This window comes from Schistocerca piceifrons, chromosome 4 (genome assembly GCF_021461385.2).
Source record: "Schistocerca piceifrons isolate TAMUIC-IGC-003096 chromosome 4, iqSchPice1.1, whole genome shotgun sequence".
NCBI lineage: Eukaryota > Metazoa > Arthropoda > Insecta > Orthoptera > Acrididae > Schistocerca > Schistocerca piceifrons.
The window spans coordinates 120576977-120594246 of record NC_060141.1 but is presented as its reverse complement, the minus strand read 5'-3'; the positions used below and the strand labels follow the sequence as shown (position 1 = coordinate 120594246).

At 38.4% G+C, this 17270-nt stretch overlaps 1 protein-coding gene across 2 annotated transcripts in view; it reads right to left on the bottom strand.

The window, feature by feature from the left end:
* The window catches only part of LOC124794862 (Na(+)/H(+) exchanger beta-like), a 677818-nt gene that overhangs the window by 57565 nt on the left and 602983 nt on the right, over nucleotides 1-17270 (bottom strand). For both annotated transcript variants that reach the window (XM_047258533.1, XM_047258534.1), the window contains 3 exons: nucleotides 16562-16683; nucleotides 12416-12618; nucleotides 5672-5761 (listed from right to left, as the gene is read on the bottom strand). In XM_047258533.1, the coding sequence (XP_047114489.1) occupies nucleotides 5672-5761; nucleotides 12416-12618; nucleotides 16562-16683 (415 nt within the window). The remainder of the gene's footprint in view (nucleotides 1-5671; nucleotides 5762-12415; nucleotides 12619-16561; nucleotides 16684-17270) is intronic.

Genomic DNA, 17270 nt, shown 5'->3' with positions numbered 1-17270 from the left:
GACAACATTTAGGTCACAGGTGTGACTCCATCATCACAATTTCAAGTTTTGTTCTAGAGCATGATGGAAAAAGAGTAAAATACAGTGTTCACAAGTGTTCCTTCATGCGACCATCATTGACATATTTGGGGTTCAAACCTTCAGCACACTGACTTGCATTAATGAAGGACTATATCTCAGCCATCATCTGTAAGGAAATGATGGTTAACACCATATTATTTGTCCTCTGTGGTCTTCCAATGCCTTATAGGGCCCCCAGATTGAAAACCACAGTGCAGCAGAGTGGCTTGAAAAGCACCCATCACTGCACCCTCTTGGACATTGCAATGGAACTGCTCAACACACCTCTTTTTTCCATGAAGTACTGAAGAAGTCAATACAATACAATTTAAAAGTGAGTATATTTAAATTCAGTATTATAATGATACTGCTTCCCATAGTTATTCAAAAAGTTAAAACTGATAAAAAATGCTTTTGTTTATGAAATATTAATTGACTGTATTTCTTGGTTAAGAAATGTCAGTTGTATCAAGAATCTGTTTGTTGGTCAGTTAGGAATAGCATGTAATATGGAGTCAGTCTGTGTTGGTTGGTCTGTGACGAAAGAATGTTAAATCTGCAAACTATGTTGTAAAGCTACAGTGTATGTTACCTACTGTCAAATCTAGTTGGATGTGTTCATTAAAAAGCTGATGTGAAGAAAGTAATCTGCATCATAATATTATTTCAACATATGTATTTCCAAGTAACCACCCAACTATGTCTCACATGAAGGAGAATCTACCATCTAGACAAACATCCAAACAAACAAAAATTTTAATGAGCACAAAGTTAAGTAGAAGTAATAAACTTTGATTATTCCACTTGCACTTGCTCATCCTAATAGGTTTTTATTATGCAAATGCATACAAAGTCAGTAGTTTGTGGAGTTTCCTAATATCTTTATGACTACAGTTATTGTAGTCAACAGAGCAAGGGCTGGGTTAGAACTTGGTGTTTCAATGTCTGGGATAGAAACAAACATAGATATGTTCTGAAATGATATGTATGTTACAAGGCATCAAGGAAAAAAGGAAAACTGTTAACTGAAATAAAAAGGAAGTTTTCCAAACAAAGAATGATAATTATTACAGACAATAAACACACTGGCCTAACCAACAAAATCAGTGCAGCACTTAAGTTAAGTAGTGATTACTATTCTCTTTTGTTTCTCTTGTTTGTGTGTAGAACAAAAGACAAAAAATTAAGGCAAAATCCAGAGGTGAGGAATGCTCAAAGGTTATGGAAGCAAAATTATGACAAAGTGTTTAAAGCAACAGAAAAATCACTTGAGCAATCTACACTACACCTTCACAAAAAATCTCTAATTTTGGACAAGACATAAAAACAATAGTTACAGAAACTTGGGAAATTACAAACAGAACTGTAATTGTAGCACCAACAGCCATAACTATAGAATACAGCAATAATGTTGAAGGTGATTTAGTAAATTTGTAAGCTGTGAATAACAATTTTGAAAGTCTCCTTGGGTTTGCTGCCAGACACAAAAACCAACTTGACATGATATTTCAGTGATCCAACTATTCACCATCTTCAGGAGAATGCTGCTGCTACTGAGTCCTGCTGAAAACTGATACCAAGGCTGCAGATCATCTTCCTATATAGGTGTTCATACCATACATGGCACATGTGCCACCCATCATAGTTGCTGCCCTCCAAGAGAGGGCAGGTGGCACCACCTTTAATAGAACATAGCAGCAACAATATATCACACTCAAAGACTATTTTCACACTTGGACTGGCTACATAGAAGAATGTTTTGTTTTAATGCAGGCTACTAGAGAGTTCCACACCCTGCTAAGAGAAAAGCCAGTGTCTCTATTAATCAAGTTGTCTGCCGAACTAATTTCAATTATGTCTTTATAAACACTGTCCCAGAAACTGAAAGTGTTGGAAACTATCACTGTCTCGTCAAATTTCATTCTGTGTCCCTCGTTTAAGCGATGTTCTGCTACAACCAGTTTTTCCGGCTGTTGTAACCTTGTATGATGGCGATGTGCTATGCACCTGTCCTGAACTGTGTGAATTCAAATGGCTGATGTAAGCCTTCCCACACTGTCTTGGGCATTTATATATGCCAGGCTTTGTAAGCCCCAAATCATCTTTCACAGAGACAAGTAGTGCCCTAATCTTAGAAGGTGGACAGAACACACTCTTAATGTTAAAACTACTAAAAATTATTCCAGTCTTAAATGATATGCCCCCAGCATAAGGGTGGAAGGCCACAGATCCGTGCTCCTTTTGTTCACTTCCAGTGACAGTCCAGACACCATAGCCCAATGAATCTGCTTCTCAGAGTATCCATTTTCCTTAAAAACAACCATCAAACTTGCAAGTTCTTGTATTAAACTGTCCTTGTCAGAAATGGCCTTTACTCTTTGTACCAGAGTCCTAAGGATGCCAATTCGTGGGTATGGTGGATGGCAACTCTTGGCCTGCAGATACCTATCGGTGTGTGTTGGCTTTCGATGAACACTATGTCCCAGACTACCATTTTGTTTTTTCTAAACCATGACATCCAAAAATGGAAGCACCCCACCACATTCAACATCCACTGTAAATTTAATTCTGGGATGAAGACAGTAGAAGTGGTCCAAAAATCAATTGAGAGTATCATGTGCATGAGGCCAGATGATAAAGACATCATCTAGTACCTCCAGAAGCATGTTGGTTGCAAGGTTGAAGTTCTCAGTGCTGTATCCTCAAAGTCCTCCATAAATAAATTGGTGACTATGGATGATAAAGGACTACCCATACCCACTCCATCATTCTGTTTGAAAATGTTGCCATTAGATGAAAAACACATGGATGTCATACACATGATGACAAAACTTCACCAACTCTTCATCTAGTTTTTCACTAATCATACTCAAGGACTCTTCCAGTGGGACTGTGTAAATAGATATACCACATCAAAACTCACTAGCAAATCTGAAGAATCCAGCCTCAAAGGTTTTAACTGTTGCATAAAATCCATTGAATTGGAGATATAGTATTCACACTTGCCAATATATGGGCTGAGAACAGATGTTAAATTCTTCACTAGGTTATGAGTAGATTCGTGAGACTCAGCAGCAGCAGCATTTGCCTGAAGATGGTTAACAGTCAGATCACTGAATTATTGAATCAAGATGGTTTTAGGATCCAGCAGCAAACCTAAAAAGACTTTCATGATTTATTATGCCAGGAAAGACTGTGAAGTCACATGTGAATGACAATATTATGGAAGATATTCATCTTTTGAATAAAGTAGACAGTTTTTACAAAAATCCCATAGATGATTCCATTACTGAGACAAACTGTTTTGCTGTTGTGGAAAACAAACTTTCAGCATTAGATGCAGGAAGTCTTGTAGAACATAAATTTAGTTTCTGTGAAATATTATAGCTTCATTGGCAGGAGTACCTAAATGTATTTTGGCTTGCAAAAAACATTTGAAGGATAAACTTTCACCGTTATTTAAAACAACAGTAAGCTAATATTGAAATGGAATATTCAACTTATTGTTTTTGATGGGCAACATTGCAGAAGAATCTTTCTTTTTGTTTTTCATCAAGTACTATAGAAAAACTGTTGTGGCAAGTAGCAGGCATAGGTCCTTTGCAGCGGTACATAAAAAAACCAAGTGCTTGTAGCCAAGCGTACGTAGGAACTACAAAAAGAAGAATTAACACTCCCCACAAGGAACATAAGAGCAATTGTTGCCTGGGCTAGATGGATAAATCAGCAGCAGCACATCATGCACTAGGGCCAGGGAGCCACAAAATTTATTTTTCTAACGCTGTGGTTTTAGCAAGATCTAATGTTAGGATGTACAGAGGGGCCATAGAAATTCAAAACCACAAAAACAATTTCAACAAAAATGAAGAAGAATTGAAATTAAACATGTTGTAGGTCCTAGTACTAAATAAAAGAAACAGTACCAACTCTACCCCTCTGCAAGCTCCATAGTATACGTCAGCATGACCCTGCAGTCTTAGGGAGTGGTCTTATGATCTCACAGACTGGTTGTTGCACAGGTAAACATAAACAGTTCAATATTATGAGAAGGAAAGTTACTACTCATGATATAGCAGAGATGCTGAGTCGCAGACAGGCACAACAAAAAGACCTTCACTATGAAAGCTTTTGGCTTTTGGCCTTTGTCAACAATAGACAGACACACACACACACACACACACACACACACACACACACACACAAATGCAACTCGCACCCATGACTGAAGTCTCAGGCCTAAGACAGCAATCATGTGTGCGAGCTGTGTTTGCTTGAGGGTGTGTGTATATGTACATTTGTCAATTGTTTCGAAGGCCAGTGGCTGAATACTTTAATTATGAAAGTCTTTTTGTTGTGCTTATTTGTGACTCAGCATCTCTGCTGTATGGTGAGTAGCAACTTTCCTTCTAATAATATTTTTACATTCCATCCTGGATTTTCCATTGTTTCAGAAACAGTTCAGCTTCCTGAGCTTATTTTGAGTCTGTAACCGATTTCTTAGTTGGCGAAGCCTCTGATGAAGTCTCCAGCAGTGGAATACAAAACATTAGGCAGAGAATTATGCCTTGGACTGCAACCGTATGTCCATAAATCAGATATCAGGAATACTGCAGATACCTGCCACGAGAGCCTACATTATATGATTACAAACGAGTTTATAACTATGATCAGCAATTGTTTGCCTGATGAATTACACAATGACATAGTAATTTATTGGAAGAGAATGAGTCTTTTTTCAAAATCCTCTATTGCCTATATTGCCAAATTTATATGAACTTCTTAGAAGAGAAAGAAAAAATAATAATCTTACCATCTTACTGGGTTTACTGCACTGAGATATTCTACATGAGCACATTTTCTTCGCCACATGTCTGCAGAGTCCATTGTGCACACAGCCTTCAGGTCTTTTGATATTTGATTACAAATGTTATATGAATACAACATACAAAAATATTAAACAATGGACGATCCAGGATGGAATGTAACATTACCAGAGAAGGAAAGTTGTTACTCACCATATAGTGGATATGCTGAGTCGCGATAGGCACAACAAAAAGATTCACCCAAGTATAGCTTTCGGCCATTAAGGCCTCTGTCAGCAGTAGACACACACACACACACACACACACACACACACACACACACACACACACACACACAACTTGCACACACGTCTGCAGTCTCAGAGAGCTGAAACTACACCAGCTCTCTGAGACTGCAGATGTGTGTGCAAGTTGCATTTGTGTGTGTGTGTGTGTGTGTGTGTGTGTGTGTGTGTGTGTGTGTGTCTACTGCTGACAGAAGCCATAATGGCCAAAAGCTATAATTGTGTGAATCTTTTTGTTGTGCCTATCGTGACTCAGAATCTCCGCTATATGGTGAGTAGCAACTTTCCTTCTCTGGTATTGATACAAAAATATTATTTTGACAAGTACAAGGAAACAACATACAGCACCAAAAGTGATGGGAGAATCAATATCCAACATCAGTAAAGCTGAATTATTTATTAGTAGCTGCTGTGCATATTTGCAACCTAGACTATGCCACTTCATGGAAAAATTCTACCTTATATGTAAATTTTATATTTTTATAAGTTTCATTCTGTACTTACTGTATTATTAAGCTCCTCATTAAGAGATGATTGACCCATTTTTGAAAGTTTAATGTGAAGTAATTTCACCAGTGGCTTTATTGTGCTGCCCTGAAAAAAAATAAAAATAAAAAAATAAAATAAACGCTACAACAGCTTCTGAAATAAAAATCTAGCATGTACTGCACCCATGAGACTTTTAACAGAACCCTATAACTTTAATCTCTATTATGTGTTGTTGAAAACTACACTGTTGCCATGCAATTGAAAGCCAGTGTATAGTGTAAACTGCCCTGAAAAACATACTCCACTGTAAGAAATCACACCCTAAGTTGTTATAAAATTACCAAGTCTTTGTTTCAAAGTTTCCACTTTGCTCCAACCCAGATATCAATGGCCTTACAGGAACAATTCATTTGACAGAAGGCTTTGTAATAACACCATGCACAAAACCAGTAATTCCAACCTCCTCTGCCAGCCACAGGAACGAACCAAGAATGACCTTATATCCCAGACAAAAGGCAGTGTTTATTTTACAGAATGCCAAAAGCCACAAGCATCTGTACCCCACATCCTCAGTAGCTGCTGAGGCACCCTCATCAGTACTTGGAATGTGTCATCTAGGAACAGATACTGAGTGTACACTTCCATCATGCTCTAAGGGTTATCAGTTATCTACAGACCATTCTCTTTTCATAATTTCTGAATCCTGATAATTGTTGTTGTTAGCTGTCCAGCAGATGAGGTGTTACACTGGATTAAAACAAGTTTCAGATTCCACTGCATATTCTTTGGCAGTGGGGGTGGATGTAAAACTCAGAGATCTTCCTTGACACTGTTTCCATTGTGAAGATCATCTAGTCCTGCCATGGACACACCGTTTACAGACAAATTGGCTTTTTCTAAAAAAGAAGGAGTTTCTGTGGGTACCGTTAGTACTTGGGATACCTCAAGTATATTTTTCAGGGTAATTCACCCTACACAGCCATTTGCAGCACCCCTAGCTGCATGACAACAGTCAAGATAGTTTTCAACAGTGCAGAAATATGAGGCAGCTCATTATGCACCTAGAAATGCAATCTGCAATGGAACTACCTCCCAAGACATTGGTGGATTTATACACTAAATTTGTAGTAAATAAAGAAATTCACACAGAAACACAGGGTGATGAGATTAAAGTCTGTGCATAGTAGTAAATAAAATGAAATTCCACCACTCTGTATGTAGAAATATCCATTGGATAATGAACATGTTAAAAGAGCCAGCTTTGATCACTTAAACTTTAGTTCCATAAGAGTCTCTTTGGCAAATCACTGACAAACTGCTTTTACTGGTATACAAAATGTGATTGAAAGTGTATTACAAATCACATAAGTATATACTAAAATCAGCTAACATTATTAACAGATGCCAGATATTTGGTCCAGAATTTGTACAATGTTGATTTAATTTGAATTACTTCTTTAAAACAATATTATGAAAAGGATAGATTGCTACTCTCGGTAAAGATGGCACAATGAGTTGTGAACAGGCACAATGAAAAGACTTTTACACATTGAGTTTGGACCAAGCCTTCTTCATGAAGGAAACACACACACACACACACACACACACACACACACACACACACACACACACACACCCCTTGTGCAAGGTGCACTTGCTATGTGAATGTGTATGTGTCTCCTTTCTGGCGAAGGCTTTGGTTGAAAGCTCAATGTGTAATAGTCTTTTCATTGTGCATGTCTGCAACTCACAGTGTCATCTTTATAGTGAGTAGCAATCTATCCTTTTCATAATATCGTTGGTCTTCCACCCTGGACTTTTATTGTTTTTCTTCTTTACAACATTTACAAAGTTTCAAAAATTCCAGTTTCATACATCTTCTTGGTCTGTTTACCTTTTCTGGTTTCTAGTACATCTTCTGTTCTCAAATAGATAGTTTGTTATTTGTTAATGTACATTCAGATTTGTTCTCAGAATTTTTCATCCTCTAGTGGAAAGTAGCACAGGTCTCACCAATATTCAAGAAAGGAAATAGGAGTAACCCATTGAATTATAGACTCATATCACTGACCTCAATTTGCAGTAGGATGTTGGAGCATATACTGTACTCAAACATTATGAATCACCTTGAAGAAAATGACTTATTGATACATAACCAACACGGATTCAGAAAATATTGTTCTTGTGCAACACAGCTAGCTCATTATTCTCATGAAGTAATAAGTGCTGTCAACAAGGGATCTCAGATCGATTCCATATTCCTAGATTTCCAGAAGGCTTTCGATACCATTCCTCACAAGCAACTATTAATCAAATTGCATACATATGGAGTATCGTCTCAGTTGTGTGACTGGATTCGTGATTTCCTCTCAGAGAGGTCACAGTTCATAGTGATAGATGGTAAATCATCAAGTAGAACAGAAGTGATCTCTGGCATTCCACAATGTAGTGTCATAGGCTCTCTGCTGTTCCTGATTTACATAAATGATCTCGGTCATAATCTGAGCAGCCCCCCTAAATTGTTTGCAGATGACGCTGTAATTTACCGTTTAGTAAAATCGTCAGACGATCAATTCCAGTTACAAAATTATCTAGAGAGAATTTCTGTATAGTGTGAAAAGTGGCAATTGGCACTACACAAAGAAAAATTCAAAGTCATCCACATGGGTACTAAAACAAATCCAATAACTTTTGGGTATACGATAAATCACACAAATCTAAGGGCTGTCTATTCAACTAATTACCTAGGAATTACAATTACAAGCAACTTAAATTGGAAAGACCACATAGATAATATTGTGGGAAAGGCAAAACAAAGACTGCGCTTTGTTGGCAGAACACTTAGAAGATGCAACAAACGCACTAAAGAGACAGCCTACATTACACTTGTCCGTCCTCTGCTGGAATATTGCTGCATGGTATGGGATCCTTACCAGGAGGATTGACGGAGGACATCGAAAAAGTGCAAAGAAGGGCAGCTCATTTCGTGTTATCACACAATAGGGGTGAGAGTGTCACTGATATGATATGTGAGTTGGGTTGGCAGTCACTGAAACAAAGGCGGTTTTCTTTGTGGCAAGATCTATTTATGAAATTTCAATCACCAACTTTCTCTTCCGAATGCAAAAATATTTTGTTGGCACCCACCTACGTAGGGAGAAATGATCATCATAATAAAATAAGAGAAATCAGAGCTTGAATGGAAAGATTTAGGTGTTCCTTTTCCCACGGACCATTCAAGAGTGGAATGGTAGAGTAGTAGTATGAAAATGGTTCAATAAACCCTCAGCCAGGCACTTAAGTGTGAATTGCAGAGTAACCGTGTAGATGTAGATGTTTTCCATCTTTCATTTTTGTCCTTTCTTTGCATAATTCATGCATAAACACAAATGTGATACATATGATAATCTTTTCCCGAACCAGTTCATGAACTTTAGTCTGAATGCATATTATCTTTCGATATATATGGATGTTGCTTATATCTCATATTAACAATGTAGGAAAAGATAGGTTGCTTCTTCCCAGGCAGAGCCTTCATCAGTAAAAGAGAAACGGGGAAATACATACCATTCATACACACATGACTGTCAACTCTGGCAGCTCAGACCAGAATGCAACTATCATGTGGGATGGCAGTAGCAACCTGGAGATGGCGAAGAAGGAAAGGGATATGCTGATTATCTCACCAAACCTTCATAGACAGGCACTAACCCCTAGACCTAGTTCAAAGACTGATCTCCTGTGCCATTTCCTCTCACACCCCCAATCCTCACACCGCCCCTAAGAACCAGCCTCAAAGGAGTGTCCCATTCGTCACTTCATTACCAACTACCAACTGTCAGAGGTATTAGAATGATTTCTGCTTATAACTTTCAACTCTATCATTTCAGGCCCAGGGTCACTTACCTCAGACCATACTCCATCATCTCTGAAAGTTTGTAATATCATCACGGAATCTCTCTGTAAACTGGTTTTATATAAGGGTAGCAAACTTGAGGACAATACTACAGAAAGAGAAGAGGGGGTAGATGAAGAACAGATGGATGAAATGAGTGTACCTTTCCATTGTACAAAACAGGTTTTGGACTAAATTTGTGGCCCCACACATTCTGGACCTAAAATGACTCTTCATATGGTAACAGACAGATGCTACTGGCTGGGAGTAAAATGTGATTGTCATTTGTGGGCTAAAACCTGGTTACCTTCTCAGTCAGTGAAAGTCATTGTCCATATTCATTAGCCTCTCAGTTCCTTTTGAGAAGTGATGTGCCATATTTCTCAAGTATCCTCTGGACAATGATTCAATTATATTCTTAAGGCTACTGACAGGTCTACCTGCTGATTGAAATGGACATTTCTCCTGAGACAGTTGCACTAAATGGATTTTAAGGTTTGGGTGCCAAACAGATGTAACAGTGGACCAAGATCAATAATTTAGGTCCTTTTAGTTCAATGAACTAGCTACTTTATGGGAGTTCACTCATCATTGTTCCATCAGCTACCATCCAACAAACAACAGCATGGTGGAATGCTGTCCAAGACACTCAGGTCAGTGTTAATATTTCACAAGTCTTCCTGGTTGATTGCCTTGCAACTGGTGTTATTTACTATGTGGACTGCATTCAAAACTGACCTCTGTGCTTCAGCAGCAGAAATTTTGTACGATGAAACCTTGAGATTTCCATCAAACTTTTTTCTCCAAGCAACAAAAGGCCACACTGAAGAACCTCACTCAGTCACGCTACAAATGAAGAACTGTATTTTAAATTACCAAACTTCAACAGTGCCTGGCTATGTAAAGCCACTCTTTAGGCATAAAGACCTTGCTCAATACACCCATACCATGCTACGCATGGATCTCATTTAAGTACCTTTACAACCACATTAAACCAGTCCCTTTCCAGCCTTGGAAAGAAGCTCACACAATGATGATCTTAATTAAAGTCAAATGAAGTAGGATTTTCATTGAATGGGTAATACCAGCATACCTCCTCCCCACAGACGACACTGTACAATGGCAGCCTTCAGCCAGACATGTGCTCTTGTAGACCTTCCCTGCTGATCAGGTCTCCACTCTGCCAGCCCCACTGGCCACTCTGCAGTCATTACCAATGGAATCAGCTGCCACAGATGCTCACATGTCACCAGGCACTTTCTCCTCTCAACAAGTGCACTCACTCAATGATACCAGTGCTGGTTCACACGAGAGCTGGCAGAACAATTCAACACAAGTTTCTCTTTATCCCAGAAGCTCCGTTCTATGGGCAGGGGGGGAGTCACTATGTGGTGATGAAAACAGTTGAACATGTACTTGGAAGTGTGGACTGCATTTGTGCCTGTGTGATGACAGTCTAATGGTATCTTTGGTTATGTTTAATGAATTCATTTGAGTTATCCCTCTGGTTTTCTCCTGAGTTTTTGTTCCTTGATTTTTGCATTTATTGTGGTAATAAAATGTACAGGACTTACAACATCTTTACCCAATTGTCAATTATAGTACCCACAACATAATTACAAAAAGTTACTAAAGAAAAATAATAAAATTTCAGTACAGCTTAATTGTTGGGTATTGTCTAAAAGTTGTACAATACATAATAGAAATGAGAAAACCATAAACATTGTAGGAAAGTTCTTGTAGAACGTTAATTCTTTAGGATTAAAGGAGACCATTCACCAAAACTGAAAGCCTTGAATTGTTGATAGGTGCACACAAAAGAATGAAAACTGCAATCTTTTAATGTTATTCTTTGACAAACTAGAGTAAAATACAATACACACACACAGGCACATGCTCATATGCATGCATGAATACACATGCCTGTGATCCTATGTCATACGCCTAGACTGAAAGTGCCACTGCTATTTCTCGGCAGGTGAACTGGTTGTGGCGGGATTAGTGTCAGGTGACGTAGGTAGAGGGAGAGGAAGATGGGAGGCAAGGAGAGGAACTGGAGTTAGGTGGCTAGTGGGTTGGATGGAGGTGACCAGTTTGCTGCCCAGGAATGTGGGAGGGAGAGGTGGCAGATATATGGGCTGACACTACACAGATGGGAATCACCCTTACAACACGTCCTCCACTCTCAAAATCATTGTGACCTCAATCTCAGATGACCCAGTATCCCTGCACCTTTCATCCAACAATTTGCCCTTTGTCTGTCCAGTCACCCCCTTCAAATTCGTCCCCACACAGCCTTCAGCATGTGTCTCTTCCCACCAGCTGTTGCAATTGTGGCAGCCACTCCCAGTCCTTCCACCTGCCTACTACCTCCCTCTTCCTCAACCCACCCCACCCGACACTACTCCCACCACAACCAGACCACCTGCTGAAAAGTAGTATTACCACTGTCAATCTAGCCAGCACCATGTAGGGGCATAGTCATGTATATGCATGTATGTGTGTGTGTGTGTGTGTGTGTGTGTGTGTGTGTGTGTGTGTGTGTGTGTGCGTGTTTTATTTTATTATAACTTGTCAAAAGGTAACTTTGATAGCTATCAGTTTTCTTTCTTTTGTGTATGCTTATCAACAACTCACCATTTCTAGTTTTCAGTGAATGTCCTCCTATAATCCTGAAGTATTTAAAATCATAAACATTTTACATTAATTTTCATTATGCTATAGTTAATTATTGCAGCATGCAGTGAAACAATAAACTCAGAACTGTTTATCCTACAGCAGAAAGTAAAGAGTGTAAAAACTGCAAAACCATGAACTTATCAAATATATAATTGATATTGACTTGAATTTATTTTACAACTCACTTGTATAAAAACTGTGAAGAGTATAACAACAAGGGTGGTAGTCACAAATACTTGACGAGGAGCAATCACATTCTTATCAAGCATCTCTGCCAGAGAAAAAGCCACAGCACCTCGGAGTCCACCATATCCCATAATAAACTGTTCATGTGCATTAATTTTATTCACTCGCAAAGGATTTGCTGTAGCTGTTAATAAAAACACCCCTGTGGAGCAGTAATTGTATTCATTTCATTTATGTTGTTACAGTGGAATCTATCTTCATAAAATTTAACATTTTGTTACATCAAAATACTCTGAAGTTCTTCAATATATTTCATTGTATATAATATTAAATACTAAACATAAATTTTGTTTAAATTTATACAAGAATGGCAGTCCGAAAACTGAAACTCTTTTCCTTAGTTGCAACTTTGATTGCAAATCGCACACTCTTGTGTCTGCTGGATGAAAGAGACCATGCTACCAGTTGCCATTTGTAACCAACAGTCTATGTTAACTGTTGCTTCATGTGTGCAATACGACACATGATTATTACATGTCATGTTTGTCTCATGGAGCTGAAGATTGTTATCACATTAGTAAGTTGGTACAAATTGAAATGGTAATAATCAAATTCATAATAATGTACTAAGACAATTTCCTTCAGCAGACACTGGAGAGGGAAAAATATTGTTTTCCACATTTGTTCCTGTAACAAGAAATTATTTTGCATATGGGTATGGAATATAATCATTTTCTATCAGGCATCCTTCATATATGCTAGTAGTCTATTGAGGCAGTTGACTGACCTTATCTCAGATATGTCAGTGGACCATATGTCAAGTGAAAATACCAGCCGGGGGGGCCATGGCGCCAGTTTTTCTTTGAAGAAGACTTGTACATGCCGTGCGACATATGGTCATGCATTAGCCTACTGAAATGTGGCAAGTAAAATGCCTGCGAGAGGGACTATGCCTTGGGCTATAAAACCTCCCTGAAATATCAGTTGCTGTTCAGACTGTCCTCGATACATAGGAGACAAAATCGCATGTTATAGCCAATGGTGCCATAATCCATCATACTTGGCATTTGTCCATTATACTGCTCAACAATGCAGTCTGCCTGACTGTGTTCACCACAGTAAAGTCTAACACATATGTTGCAATCACTGTAGGACAAGATGGAGGGGACTTATCCAAAAACACTACATTTCGTCATTCACCACGCCAGTCTAAAACATTACTGGTTTTTGGTAAATGGAAGCTGATGCAATTAGATGCTTGCCAACAGTCCATCCCTCAGTAAATGGTGTCAAACATTAATGCCAACAGGTCCATACCTGTTGCAAAGCTTCAATGTTGGGCCTTTGGATGAAGCTGCTCTGTTAGTTACTGCCACATGGATGAAATGTCAATCATCCTGCACTGTGATCACATTGTGTTATCCAGCACATGCTCATTTCTGTCTGTGACCCTCTTCTGTCAACCAATTCCACATAGGAATCACTGTCATAACAGCACGGCCTGTGTGAACTTCAATATCAAGGTATGACAAACCTATTTTCCAGACACTAATCATTCTGCTCCATTCAGATTCACTCACATGCTGATATTGTGCCCTTTGACACTGACAAAGCATACTATCACTAGCTTGCATGTTTCCACTTGGTTTGAGCTGCGTGAGTGTTATTTTGATTGACTGGAGGTTGATGCCCTATTGGAGGGAGGGGTAAGGTGGGGTGGAGGGGTGTTAAGGTCACCCTTGGAGGCAGTCAGGCATTGTCAGGTCAGTTTGGCAGCTTGCTGTTGTTTGGTGCAGCAGAGCTTGTGTGTGTCCTGGTGCAGGGTATTATTGCTGGTGGTGTTGATACATTGTAAATCTTGCAATACTGTAAAAATCATATCTACCAATATTAAATTCTGTCCAGTGATTTGCGTTCAGGTGAGATGACTGTTATCTGCACTTGGGGTTGTAGTTTGATGATGTACAGAGTCCAAAGTGTGTGATCTGATCTGACATTAATGTTCGCAGGCGAATGTAGCTGGCACCAAAGTTGTGAAGGTGTCCTGGTTCCCAGATGTTCTTTGTAGAATTTTTTTAATTGCTACTCCAGCATCTGTGAAAGGTGCTGGAATAGTGCTGACTTCACAGAGTTTTATTTGTTGTTATTTGTGGTTGCCACAATGATGTCACTGATAATGTCTGCATTTTTGCGTAGGTGTCACAGTAATGTGACAAATTTTTCACTGTTATCAGAAATCTTGCGGGTGGTAAATATGCAGTCAGTGATCATGAATTGCGTCATTGTTTGGTCTGGACAGAATGGTTGTAAGTCGAGGTTGAACAAAGGTATAAGGGTATGCTACTGGTGTGTGGGTGTGTTAGTGGCCATGTCAGTGATGAGTAAGGCAATTTCCCAATGTGGCATGGCTGTAACTCCATTGGGGATGTCCATAAATTATCCAACTAGATGGATCATACAGTGCAGTATGAAAAGGTTGACTGGATCTGTAAACAGCACAAAGGACTTGATAAAGTTGGAGAACATAGTAATTTGCATTTACAGCAGTCTGTTGGACTTTGTTTACATTCGTGAACAAAGGTACTCAATAGGTCGTCCATGGGTACCCATTGTTTGGTAGCATTTTCAAGACCAGTGGCACTAAACTGAAACATGTTATTTGCTTGTTTCACAAGTGGCCATCGCTGAACATGTTGACAAGAAGCATGGAATGGGCTTTATGAAAGTCACTGTCTTGTCATACCATTTCCAGAACATTATAGTTGCAAGATGACTCCATTGTCAACAGACAGTAGCCAGTTCACAGAAAGCTTAAGGGTTTGAATTTGTTGCCTCTGGTCATTGCAGGTCATCAACGTGGATTTTACCCCAGGAAAGGATAAACTGAATTACTAACAGTGGCATGGTTATGGATAAAATGCACTTTATTGTTTACAATGGTACAACCTGCTATGCATCAACATAGATGTGAAGCTCAAAATACACTAACCTCCTTCAAGATATTCCACTCACAGCTGCTGCCATGCTGGTGAGAAAATCTGATCTTCTCTGTAGGCGCTACCACTGGCAAAGCTCCTACAGAATATTTGTGTTTAGATATATGGCCATGTTGTACCTTGGAACAGTTTACCACATTTGGAAAACATTACTTTTCTGGAGTACTTTTTTTTTACATTTCAGGAATAGACTGCAGCAAACATAAAGTGAATGCTATCAGTTCAAAGTGGATGATGATAATATATTAAGCTTCTATTACAGGGCTCATTCGTGCCAAAAGTCTGAAAAGTGTTCCAAACTGCGATGCTCTCTCCTAGCATACTATGATTCTAAATTTTGATTTTAGCTGGAGGATATATTTAAACAATTTTCAAGTAACACTTATAACAATGCATCTTTTCAAACTTTTGAAGGGGGATGATGTGAAGAGCCTACATTGTTCTTCACATTTGTAGAAAAATTCAGAATTTTTAGAGTGTGCAAATTGGAGGAAATTTACAGTGTTCCAGCCAATATCTTCAAATCCACTTCTTATATATGATCAGTATTGGATTGGAATCCATATCCAAACCTTTCACAGACAGTGCAGCACATGATTTGAATATTTAATTTGATCTTACTTCTCTCCAAACTTTTCAAGATCTATATATAATACTGTATGCTGCAGACTTATGTGTTGACTGATTTTCAAGATAAATATGAATCAATAAATAGAATATGTTGGACACATGAACTGACTGGTCAGGACTGACAAACTTGTTAGCTTCTTGTAGTGATGGACAGGAATGACTTCAATAGAAGACACGATATCTGCCACAAAATTTGCAGGAGGAATAGAGGACATAAGTGTCACATCAACACAGACTTATTTCTCAGATCTTTGCAATGTATGAAAACCAAATGGTTCATAAGTAAACTAGGGTAGCCTGACCTATTTAATACCATTAATTGGTGCAGTAGGTTTATGTTTAAAGTTGCTAGTTTTTTAATTATCATTGTATTGACATGAAATTTTACCAGTTATTATTGTTCTGTACCTGTTTTTTTTTTATTATTGGAAATGATATTTACAGTTTTGTTAAAAAAAACATAATTGTTCAGCATAAGAGTTAAAAATTATTATCCATAAGCATTTTTTTAAAACTTACCAAGAAACCTGCAAACTAAACATAACACAAGTGTCCACATAACAAAGCCTGTATGCCATATATGTCGATCACTCACTAGTACCATTCCTAAGAAAAGAAAAATAACAGCATCACTTGTGGAACTGAAACAAAGAAAAAAAATTACATTGATATCCAGTGATGTGTCACGTTGGAAAACAATTAATAGTGTCACTTTTTAATTTAAATATAAATACTTCTGAAACTTGCTGGTAGATTAAAACTGTGTGCCGAACCGAGACTCGAACTCAGGACCTTCCAGGAAGTTTCATATCAGCACACACTCTGCTGCAGAGTGAAAATCTCATTCTATAAATATTTCTGATAGCACATCAATTTTCGCCTTTTCTGCTCCATTTACAAATGTGCTGCATGAAGAGTAATATTCAGTAAGCATCTGCTGAGGCTCAAATTTCTCCAACTCTTAGAATTTTACAGTAAAGCTCTCCATGATGTGTGAAGCTTCTTTTTTAGTAACTGACACTGAAGGTTAATGATCATCTCCTGGCCACTCTCATACTTACATTTCTCTGGATCATCTCTTTCTCCTCTATTAGTCCTACCTGGTAAGGGTTGCAGACTGAAGAGCAATAATCAAGAACTGGTTGAATGGGAGTTTTGAGTAAACTACATTTCCTTAGGACTCTTCCAATGAATCTCAGTATGGCATCCATTTTTGCTATGACTAAGT